This window comes from Alligator mississippiensis, chromosome 3 (genome assembly GCF_030867095.1).
Source record: "Alligator mississippiensis isolate rAllMis1 chromosome 3, rAllMis1, whole genome shotgun sequence".
Lineage (NCBI taxonomy): Eukaryota > Metazoa > Chordata > Crocodylia > Alligatoridae > Alligator > Alligator mississippiensis.
The window spans coordinates 146,917,961-146,929,548 of NC_081826.1; the positions used below are offsets into that span (position 1 = coordinate 146,917,961).

Sequence of the window (11,588 nt, forward strand, 5' to 3'; positions counted from 1 at the left end):
GTGGGTTCAGTGCAATGGGGTACTGACACTGCCCCTCTTCCACAGCACCCCTGGGACCTAGTTTGTGTGGGTGTGCACAGCAGAAGGCTGTGACTTCAGCTGGTGCATGGATACTTTTTGTGGGGCCTGACTCAGGTTAGAGCCATGGTTGGGCAGTGGGCTTGATCTGGCATGCACAGCACTGAGGCCTGGTCCTGCATGGAGGCGGGACCCCGTGCAGGCCCACAGGACAGGATTGGCACGGCTGTAGAGTCCTGATGGTCAGTTCTGTGCCAGGCGGACAGCACAGAAACACCACCAGAAAGGCCTCCTCCTTTACCTGGAAGCTGCTTCTCAGGCACTTTCTCCTTTTGATGGGATAGGTGCACCCCAGTGCCCTCTCACAGAGACCAGTTTACAAAGATTGCCCTCCTCCCACCCTGAGCCCAGGTCTTACCTGTGGAGGATACAGCCGCCCTTCTGCTCTGCATGTCTTTTGATGACATGGTTTTTACGATGATATCAGTTGTTATAATGGCTCCCAGCACACACCCCATGTTTAGCTAAGGGTGACAACTTTTTAGATAATTGAGTCCACCTTTCCACAGCACACTGCCCTCCAACCCCCAAGCAGAGGGGCAATCAGAAGGAGTAAACCAGATCCTAAACCAGTAACTAAGAGACTTTTGCAGTTATCAGGACTATTACTCCTGCCCGAAAAGGCATGCAGCAATGTGGAACATGCCTCAATGGGAACCAATTCTTCTTTCTTTTTGGAAATTGTTGGACTTCATCTGTGTTTCCACCACACAGCACCTTTCTCCTGACTGGTTATTGTGGTGCTGGAGCTCCTCAAGACCATTCACCAAGTCCAAGCCAACCAAAAGGCTACTAAGACTGCCTATAAAAAGATAGAGGAAGACCGGCAGTGTCAAGAAGTTACTTTGTTCGCAATCGGTCTGTGGCTCCAGCTATACCCAGCAGACAGAGCAGCAATCGACAGTTATCAGAAAAGGAAAAAAAATATTTATCTTATTATTCTACAACAATTTAACGTGATGGTAGGACACCACCTTCACTGCTTGTCTCTCTCTTCTCCACCCAATGAGGATTCATGTTTTGGCCAGGTGTATTAAGTCCTGCTCTTCGGAGAAGTAATACCACTGTATTCTCATTTTGCCTCAGTGCCTGGGATGAAGGGGTAAACCCCCCCACAGCCAGTATGATCTTCAAGGGAAACGGGGGAAAAATTCCATCCTGGCCCCAACTGGCGACCGGCAAAAGCCCTGAGGCCTGGGATTGCAAAATGCCACACACACTGCAAGAGCTACCTTGATGCCAGGCCAGGTGTCTTTGGGGACATTTCCCTCACACATTTCCCTCGCACCCACACAACACACTTGCCAGCCCTCCCCCTCCAGCTCCCTCTCACACATGCTCCTGGAGCCACCAACTCACTCCCTGATCCCATCTCAGCTGCCATCCGGATGCAGGATTTGCTCACTGCCCTGTATGAATTTAACCCAGAATTTCCCTTCCCTCTGCTCGACCATCAAGCCAAGGCATCCCTGCCCTCCCCTGTGCAGTCCCTGACTCTCCTTCTACCAATTTTACCAAAAAGAAGAACTGAATCATGGTGCAGTAACAACATCAGTATAGCAACAACTGTAGAAGTGCCCATTTCAGACAAGGTGGACTATGAAGGAAACTTTGTCATAAACAGGCTTTTAGAAACCAATTAACCCTTGCCATTGCCCTGGACCATTATTCTAATGCATATCTACTCTATCTACAAAACAATTCCTAAAAACAAACCTCTAAATATTATTTTCTAGCACACACCCACCCTTGTCATCAGTCTCCCATTTGTTCTCGCTGCACACACACCCAGATACACTGGCCCCACTCTCACTGCTCTCTTCCCGGCAAGAGTGGCTCCATGCTCTGGCCAGAGGCTGTAGGGAAGCCAAAGGTAGGAAAACAGTGCCAGGGAGTTGACGACTAGCATGGGCCAGCAATCAAACCCCAAACAACTGCCAGAAACACAGCTTTGTTCAACCCTAAACCACCAATGAAGGCCAGGGCTTGCTCACATTGCTCATGCTCCCGCTCTTACCACCTACTGGAAGGGAGGGGAAACCGCTCAGCGTTTGCCCCTTTCCCCCCCTTCCAAAGGTGGTTAGAGGACCTCTTTCTAAAGTCTAGTGGAATTGGAGGAGCGGATTTGAGTTGGACTGCCTCACCAGCCTGAGAAGCTCTTCCCCGCACACGTTCAGGGAATCCTGGACATGGGCTGCCTTGGGCAGCTGACCTCTGGTAAGGCTTCTCCACGCAGTCCTGAGGAAGCCTTTTCTGCAGGTTTGGTGGTGTAATGGCCAGCACTCTGGACTTTAAATCCACTGATCTGAGTTCACCTCTCGGCAGAGCATCTGGCAGGTGTTTCTTGCACCACCAGGGCTTTTACAATGGGGTGGCTTGGCTCACTTCTCTCCTTTCCCTTCCCTTGCCTTTGCTCTTCCTTACATGTTTTCCCTGTGATGGTTGTTCTTTGGAAATAAACCTGCAGTGATGGGAAAAGGCACAGCCTTCATCCCCAACTTCCTTCCTGCTAGCAAGGTTAAGAGTCTCAAGCCCTGAACTAGTGATTGTGTCCCACTGAGGATCCAGGAGAAGACCCTGAGCACTGAGGGGTTTTCTTCAGACAGATTGCCTGGGGTGGTTGTCCCCCAAGGCCACAGTAAAACAGTCCCCCAGGTCCTTGATGCTCTTTTCCCTTTGTTGGGAAGCCTTGGAGAGTTTTTGGACAGTGTCTCAGCCCTGTCACCATGCATTTCCCCCAGAACTCCACAGCTCTTTGGCTTTCAGGGGACAAGACTCCTCAGCTTGGGGGTGTGGGATGTGGTCTCTCTGCCCTGCTCCCACCCATCTGTATTCTACCTCCCTAGCCCCCACACATCTCTCTACCCACATCACTACCCACATCACTATGCTCCATCCACTCCTTGCACCCTCCATCCAACCATCTCTGTTCTCTAGCCCTGTACAAACTGCTCTGGACCTGCAAAGTTCATCATGCATCCTCCTTCCCCATTTCCATTTCTGCAGCCTGGGAGATGGGCAATCCCTGAATGCTAAGGCCCTGTCCTGCATGTGTCAATCCTGGAGAAAACTTGTGAGCACAGCTATGCTGTGGGGGTTATTTTGGCTCTCAACACCCACCACATCTGCCTCTCTGTACTGGGTCCCTCTCTGGAGATCCCCCCCACCACCCCTCTGTCTCTCACGCACCTGTTGGGAACTGACCTGCTTTGAGCAAAGGGTCGACTAAATGACCTCCTGAGCTCCCTTCCAAACCTAAATTCTATGATACTATCAGGGACTAAATTCTATGATACTATCAGAACACTATGCAGGAAAGCCAAACCCCGCACAGTCCACTCAAAATGCCCAGCCTTGGCTGCAGTCAATACCTGATGCTTCTGAGGAAGGCTTAGAAACATTCTGGCACATGTAGGTGAAAGTTGGGCAGAGGGTGCAGCAGAATACCATCTCTGTCTCTCCCCAAACTCTGCTGTCTGACAATTTGGTTACTATGGTCACTGCAGAGAGCAGACACTTCTGGCCCCATCGGCTTCAGGTAACCCTGAGTTGTCACCTGAGCTGGATACATTCCTGAGGGAGGGGGAATCCTGCTCCCTCTCCCTATGTGACTGGCCACACACACCTGGGTGGGGGGCTTAAACTCCTTATTGTTCTAAGCAATGCCATCATGACTGGGAGGGGGCTAGAGATCCTGCCAGTCTACCCAGCAACCTAGGATGCATTTCATATTGGTTGGCTAGCAGCCAACAGTTGCTGGCCTTCATTGGATCAGGAAAATGAGGTCATAAGTTAAGGACCGCCCAGGAGGAGGGGCAGCAGCCATGATGAGAACTTTCAGAGAAGGTGAGCCATCTGAAATGTGCTCTTGAAACTCATGGTCAATGAACTGTTTGACTCCAGAGGGAATCTCCACCTGCTTCTGAATGACACGTGTGAGTAAGCTACTTGAGCTCTAACTAGGTATATATCTTGCAGTAACACAGAAGCGTAATCAAAGGCTACCATGCCACTGTTTGCTTTAAGGTATTTCTCTGATATTGCTCTACCCTGTACCCTATTCCAAACCTACTCCTTGTAACCAATAAAGCTTTCCTTTGAACCTAGCATGGAAAACTTATTGGCAGAGAGCCTACATTATCCTTGAGTCCCTCCTGGTTCAGCTGACTAAGGGAGACCACTATTTGTGCTTCAGACTGAGGGAAGCACCCCAAGTTCTTGCACTGGGTCAAGTACCCTCAAGGACTACTTGGCCTGTGTTTCTCAGAAGGTGCAGGTCCAGACTCTGGGTGGTGGTGGAGATCAGTCTAGACTCTGGGTGGCGTTACCCCCAGCCTTGCGGGTATGCTTCAGGAAGGGTGTCAGCTAGCTGAGGGGCACCCTCATGGAGGCATGCAGAGCCTGGAAGGTCATTGGGTGCAGCAAGGTGGGTGGCTCAATGCAGGAACATGTCCTACTAGCCCGCCACACAGGGCAACCAGCAGAGCCCAGAAGCTCAGGAAATATCCACAGTACACCATAAGCATAGCTAGACCTAGATCATCCCTGAGCAGTTGAAGTCCAACATCCTCCACTGGGGGTGTTCTCCACTGATGGAGAGTCCACAACTTCCCTTGGCAGCCTGTTCCCCTGCCTCACTGTTCTAACAGTGGAGAAATTTCCCCTTATACCCAAACTAAACCTTTGCTACAGGCCATTAGCCTACATCCTCCTTTCTGAAGCAAGAGAGACGAGGTGCAGTCCCTGTCCTTTATGGCAGCCCTACAAGTATTTGAAGACTCCTATCAGATTCCCTAGCTCCTATAGTCTCTCTTTGTATGACTTGCTTCCTAAGCCCTTGCCCACCTCTGAACCTCTCTAACTTCTCTGTGTCTGTTTTAAAATGCAGAGCCCAGAACTGCTCACAGGAGCCTTGACAAGGACAGGCTAATGCTGAACAGAGATGCAGTAACTCCTCAGGCTTCTTGTTCTTGTTGAGGAATACAATACTTGTGTTGTTCTCTTTGTTACCCCATCCGACACTGAAGACCCCTGGCCTGTGTACTGATCTATCAAGAAAGTCCCATCATTTACGCTGGTGTAGGCAAACCACCCAATCACCCTTACCATACTTGTGTTTTCAATTGTTTTTCTCATGGTGGTGCTTCCTGGTAACCAGCTTCTCTACTTCTCTAGGGCTTCATAAATTGACCTTTAATATTCCTTGTCTGCAGCCTTGTTGCAAGGTCATGCATTTCTACCATGGTGGGAATTTAAACCCACAACCCCTGGCTTCAAAGGCCAGCAACCTATCCATCGGGCACAGGAGCTTCTTTTTTGATAGTTCCCAAGACAGACAGGAGTTCCCTAGCAGTGTCCATCTGTTCTCAAAACAAGGGCTGACAGCAAATACTTTTCTCCCAGCACTTCATAAGAAGGGCTGCTTCCTGGGTCAGACAATAGATCCATCTTGCTCAGTCTCCTGTGTCACATGGTGATAAACAGCAGATGCTAAAAGGCAGAGCAAACAGGATCGCACCAGCGTTTTTTGCACAGTTCCTCTCCCTCTTGCAGCCTCCAGGGTTTATGGTCAGAGCAATTCTGATTCAGGGATTGTCTTCTCTGTAGCAGGGGTGGGCAATTATTTTGGCTGGAGGGCCGCTTCACGAGTTTTGGTGAGTGGTCGAGGGCTGCATGGGTAGCCCTGCCCCTTGACACTCGCCCCATTCCCTGGTTTCCATCTCGAGACTGGAAGTGCCACCTCCTAACCCCTGACCTTTGCCCCCTGAAGTCCCTCCCTTTGCCCCCGGAAGTACTCCTTTGGGGAGGGCTGTGGCCTTGGAACCAGATGTTACACCCTGTCACATGGTCTGTGTCATATGACCCACCCACCCAACACCAACCCTTTGAGCCAAACCAATTGAATCAAGGACTGCACACACAAAATCTTTCAGAACAATTCATTTTAAGTAAGTATAGATAAAATATCATATACTATAAATCATGGATCTAATATAACAGATTTGAATTTTATTTTTAAAAATAATTTGGATAGTGTATGTAAAGATGATTAACTTAAAGACAAACTAAGAAACTCAGTGTGAACAATGAAGCCTCTTATGTTCGTTAACCAGAAAATCAAAGCCAGGTGTCGTCTCGGTCGTTGCAATGCAGAGCACTGCTGCAAGGTAGTCATTGCTCATTGAAGATCTCAGGTTTGAATTGTTGATTTTCATTACATAAAATGGCTGCTCACATACGTATGTTGAACCAAACAGCACAAGCGTCTTCCAGGCATGAGCCTTCATCTTTGGAAACTTCTGTTGATTGAGAGAGGCAGAAAGGCAGAACAGACCTCCCTTCCCCGCTGCAGGGAGCTGAGCAGCATGGCCAGGCCCCGCAGGACACTGTGATTGGGGAGTGGCGCCCCTCCCCCTGCTTGATAACAGAGCATTGATCAGCACCCATGAACTCTCTCATGGGAGTCCCAGGCAGGGACACCCCAGCAGCCACGTCCAAGCACTGCCATTGCCAATGGCCACCCACAAGTACATGCCCACAAGTAGTTCAAGAGGCTCGTAGGGGCTGAGCTTCTCCAAGAGGGGAAGGGGATGCAGATGTGCGGTGCAGTGTTCACTGGATCCTGACAAACAGCCGGGCAGGGACAAGAGGAGCTAACAACAACTTCCTATGTAGAGCAGTAAGGACATTGTGGAGAAGCAGCCCCGTGAAATGGGCATTTATGCAGCGCCTCCGTGTGAGGGAGCGACTGCCCTGCCCACATGCAGGTCAATCCCAGGGAGCCCGTGAGGGGGCCGAGCTGGAAAGGGATGTGACCCTGGCGGACGGAGGGGCCGGCCGTGGTGGAGCGCAGCGTGGCACGTTGTCGCGGCAGCGCTCATATCATCGCGCCGGCGCCCGGGAGTTCCAGGCAGTTGCCGTCGGCGGCTGGAGCGGTGCTGACGGCCGCCCCGCGTCTGGGGAGGGACAGGTGAGCAGGACCTCGGGGACGCTGCCCCTCTCCTGCCCCGCCACCTCGGCGCACAAGGATCCCAGGGCGGAGGCATCTTGCCACACTCGAATATCCGCATGAGACTTCGCTGACACACGGGACCCAGCGCTGTCTTGCTCCTGGGCGCCGGGTCCCAGGGACACCTCACCTGACTCAATGGCAATATGTAGGAGGCCTGTTTGCGCTGGTGCAGACCCTGGTTGGACGTGCTCGCTGCTTAAGTGATGGGCAGGGGGACAGGCGGGGGCACCGGTGTCCCCCCTGCAAGCAGTGACCGATCACTGGAGCTGCTCCCAGAAGTGGGTGCAGCGATCGGCCGTGGGGGAACTCCCTCCGGGCAGCGATATTGGCTGCAGGGGGGACCCCCATGCCCTGTGCTGCGAGACTGGTCGCGGGGGGGGCACGTGTCCTCCCGACTAAGGCAGCACCAGTTCCCCATGACCTGACTTTATGACATTTCCACCAACTTCCCAGTCTCATGGGGCCTTGGGGTTTAGTAGGACCTCATCATGCAGTTTTTTACTCAGCAAAACAACCATTACAGAAGAGTTTGAGGAAGGGTTGGACAACTGGCCAGTCCCTTTCTCTCTTCCTTCTTTTATTTGCTTTTAAAGCTAGGCAAGAGGATCACCAGGCCATGCCCAGCCAAGGTGCCCCCAACACAAGGTCTGTTCTATTTTACTTGGTCTGCAGGTTTCCAGGTCCGTTTCAAAGAAATTGGACAGCCAAGTGTGTGCACCAGGCGAGGAGAACACCTTAAGCTACAGGGATCACGGCTCCAAATTATGGAGTTTCTTATTGAAAATCCTCCTCCTTTTTCCACCCTTTCACTTTCACAACTTCAGCCTCGCCCCTGAGCATGTACCTATTTCCATCATGTTGACCCACAGACATGAGAACCTTCCTCACTGACATCACTTCAGGATACATTTCCCTGATTAAATCAGGATCCGGGTGCTTAAGTATTTCATGCAAGCTTGTGAGACTTCATGGCAGTTTTGGTTTCTCTTAGCGATTGGCTGACATCAGCGAACGAGGCACAACAAAGCCAGTCCAGAGGAGGATTTTTCCTAGAGATCTCTCAGCTGAGGGTGAGCAGGTAAGGATTAGGTAATTGGGTAAACCACCCTGAGGCTCACATCCTAGTGGAGGTGACAAGGAAGTGAGGGTCTCTTCTGATTTCAGACCCAGGGCCTGCATTTCAGAAACAGGTAAAGACTAATTCTGCATCCACAGAGACCTTCCTTAAGAGTAACCTTTCCTACCAGCTCCATATGTAGGAGGCAGGAGCTGGGCATGGTCCAGAAGCAACACTCTGAATGGGACAGGATAAGAAATGTTTGTGTTTTAACCTGTGTGTGTTTCGTATCTCTGATCCAGACAGGTTTTTTCCTGAACTGTGAACCTGAAGCCACCAAATGGTTCCTGATGCAGGGTCTCCTTCAGAGCCAGAATGGATACGGCATGGTGCACAGCCAGTGTGGACAGGAACACTGGATGTCATTAGAGTAAATGTAGCTTGAGATATATTGATAGTGCAGAGCTGGGGAATAGATCCTTTCCTTGGCATTCACAGGGATAAAGACACACCATAAGTAGAAGAGACGCAGGAGGAAGGAGAAGTGAGAAGTGCAGATTCGTGAAGGGGAAGGGGCTCTCCAAGGTGCTATGTTCAAACCAACCTAATGATAAGATCTTGTAGTCCCTTTTCATCTAGCGGACCTCACACTCGCTGGCTACAGCTCCAAGAAGGCAGCAGAGGCTCCAGAGAAGAGCGGCAGGACCCCTCAGTGCCTGGGCATAAAGCGGATCATGACACCCCCAAAGGGTCTCTGAGCATCTGCCCAGCAGCACTCCATCCCCCAGGGCAAGTGAGTGGCCTTCTGCGTGCCCCTGCCGGCCTCACATACTTGCAAATTTGGCTGGATAATCCAACCCCCTTGAGTAGTGACGCGGCCCTTTGGGCTCTCCAAGGCCACCTGCAGGGTGTTTGGAAAGATCCCCAAGGGGCGGACTCCCAACCCCTCCCCAGGCAGCAGTTGCTCCCCAGGCTGAGTGTGTTTGGGAGCCTAAATCCGTGGCCCATCTGACCACCCGCAGCTCTCATGCAAGGGGCTCCACATGTTATTGGTTTGGTGCTCATGTATTCCAGCCAGAGGCCACATCCAAGGGGTTAAAAGCACACCCAGGTTTTAGTCCATCCCAGTCCAGGGCAGGGAGGGGGCTGCTGCAGGGGGAGGGAACTGTGTGTCCAAACCCACAGGAGGTCTTTGTCCCTGACCCCACAGCTCTCAAAGCCTGAGACCCCTAGGACCAATGGTGCTAGGATGGGGTGGGAGAAACTAAGGGAGCAGCCAGATTCCTGAACCAGAGAGTCTGGCCCAGGTGGGCCAGGGAGGCAGACAAGTGGTTAAGAAGAAGATGCTTTGCTCCCTGGCTCATGACTGCTCCTGCTTGCTGCCAGGATGGACAGGCTGAGGCGGATGTTGAAGAACAGGACAACGAAGGTGTCCCCAGGGGAGGAGGACAGCAGAAGGAGGCCCGGGCCAAAGGAGGAGGGGAGGCCTGGTGGTGCAGAGGAGGTGAAATTCAAGACCGGGTGGTGGACATGCCTGCTCTGCTGGAGCTGGAAACCTGTAGCTCCCAGAACAAAGACCGTGGAGGGAGAGGAGCCCTCTATGAAACCAAGGAGGTGGCCCCAGCTCCGGCTGGGCCGGCAAGACCCATCACAGGAAGACTACCAGGCAGGACTACCATGTAGCTCCCCTCCCAGGGCACCCAGCCACCAGGAGCTGTGCCCTGAAATCATGCCGGAGGAGGCAGCCCCCTGCACTGTCATGGAGGGGGACCCAGCTTCCCTGGGGCAGGAGGTCAGCAAGCCCTGCCCAAGCCCCAGCCTCAGCTCCAGCTCCAGCTCCTCCCGGGGAGACCTTGACAGCTCTGTGGAGTCCAGGAGCAACCTGCCCCATGGCACCACCATGAAAGGTGAGGAGACAGCCTGGGTGTCAAAAACCTGGGGACAAAGGTCTCACTCAGCCCAGTCTGTCCATCCTGGCATTACACAGTTGAATCCCAGCCATGGAGAAAGGCCTCAGACACAAACCCCAGTGATCCCAGTGTTATGAGCACCATTCCCTGCAGCAGGGCACAGTGGGGGTTAGCTTAGCGGGAACTATGGTCATTGCAGGGGCCAGCACCTGCCAGGGAAGCATGGACAGTCTGGTCCCCCTCAGTCGTGGGGGCCATGAAGTTGAAAATGCAGAGTTAGTGCATGGGGAAGCTGTGTGATACTTGCTCTGGCACAGGGCCCTAGGATGCAGAAGGAACATGAAAGCATCTCTGTGTCCCCCTGCACCCCTTTACCTCCTCCAAGCTGCAGCAGGAATCACCCTTTTCCCTTTCCCCCCTTGTGAAGTGATTCCCTACCAGCCAGACAAGGAGATGGAGGAAGGGCACAAGGGTGAAGACCTGATGCTGCTGGAGGAAGAAGCCCTCACAGAAATCATACTTCACCTCCAGGGCCAAGAAAAGGTAGGAAACTTCCCCAGGGGAGCTCGCACACAGCCTACCCTTGACTCCCACCTTCCAGCCTTTGGGGGCAGCCATGCCACATGAACAAAGGTCTCCTAAGTGGAGACACTCAGCCCATGGGCTCGGGGATGTCTGCTTGGCTGCACTGGTCTCACAGTCAGCCTCCCATCACAGATGCTGCCCCTTTATCTCACTCTACTTCCACTTCCCAAATCGAGACCAGTGCAAGGATAGCAAGGCATCCAAGGGGTCTCAGTCCCACATTTGCTTTGGGGAGGACAGGAAGGTCCTTGGCCAACACCCTGTCTTTCCTAATGTCCCACTTCAGGGGGATGCAGGAGAAGGAGCATGGAGAGCGCTTCCTTCTCGCCATCCCCACACTCTGCAGAGCCACCAAGCAGAGGGGAGAGGACACCCTGGAGCCGGAGACCTGCAAAGTGGTCCTGCTACAGAAGATCATGGTGAGCTTGGCCAAGCACTGAGCACTGTGGGGCGTTTAAGGGAAATGTTCAAGGGGACCTGCCATAGAGATCAGATCCATGTCCCTGTGCCTGGAGTACGGGGTGGTCTCCACCACAGGATGGGCCTGTGGGGCCCCTAATCTCACATGGTCATTTGGGTCTCTCCAGGGCCTGATGGAGACGGTGGCACTGGATGAAGACCCAAGAAGGACCCTGTGCTACAGCATGGCTGCCATCTGCAGCCTCAGGTACTGGTATCCCCGCCCAACACCTCCAGGCCTGATATTGGCTTTGGCCCTGGGTCAGGCCCTGGACCTCACCACCCCAGCCAAATCACTTGCCCCGAGTGGCCATCGTCCATTTATACCAAAGAGCAAGGGCATCACTTCCTCGTGGCTGGGGAGGTATTTTCCTCCAGGACTGACAGGAGAGCCTTGAAAAGAGGATAGCTGTGGGGGTCTTGCAGGAGGGCAGCAGTGTTGCACAAACCGCTAGTTTCGTGCCCCTGGAGGCTTGTCCAATTTACC

At 52.7% G+C, this 11,588-nt stretch overlaps 1 protein-coding gene across 1 annotated transcript; it reads left to right on the forward strand.

The window, feature by feature from the left end:
• The first annotated feature begins 7,607 nt into the window (after positions 1–7,607).
• LOC132249187 (uncharacterized) lies at positions 7,608–10,684 on the forward strand. The gene is made up of 3 exons (XM_059723536.1): positions 7,608–8,940; positions 9,534–10,054; positions 10,485–10,684. Exons 2-3 carry the CDS (start codon positions 9,535–9,537, stop codon positions 10,682–10,684), a joined length of 720 nt encoding a protein of 239 aa, XP_059579519.1. The 5' UTR covers positions 7,608–8,940; position 9,534.
• The last annotated feature ends 904 nt before the right edge of the window (positions 10,685–11,588 follow it).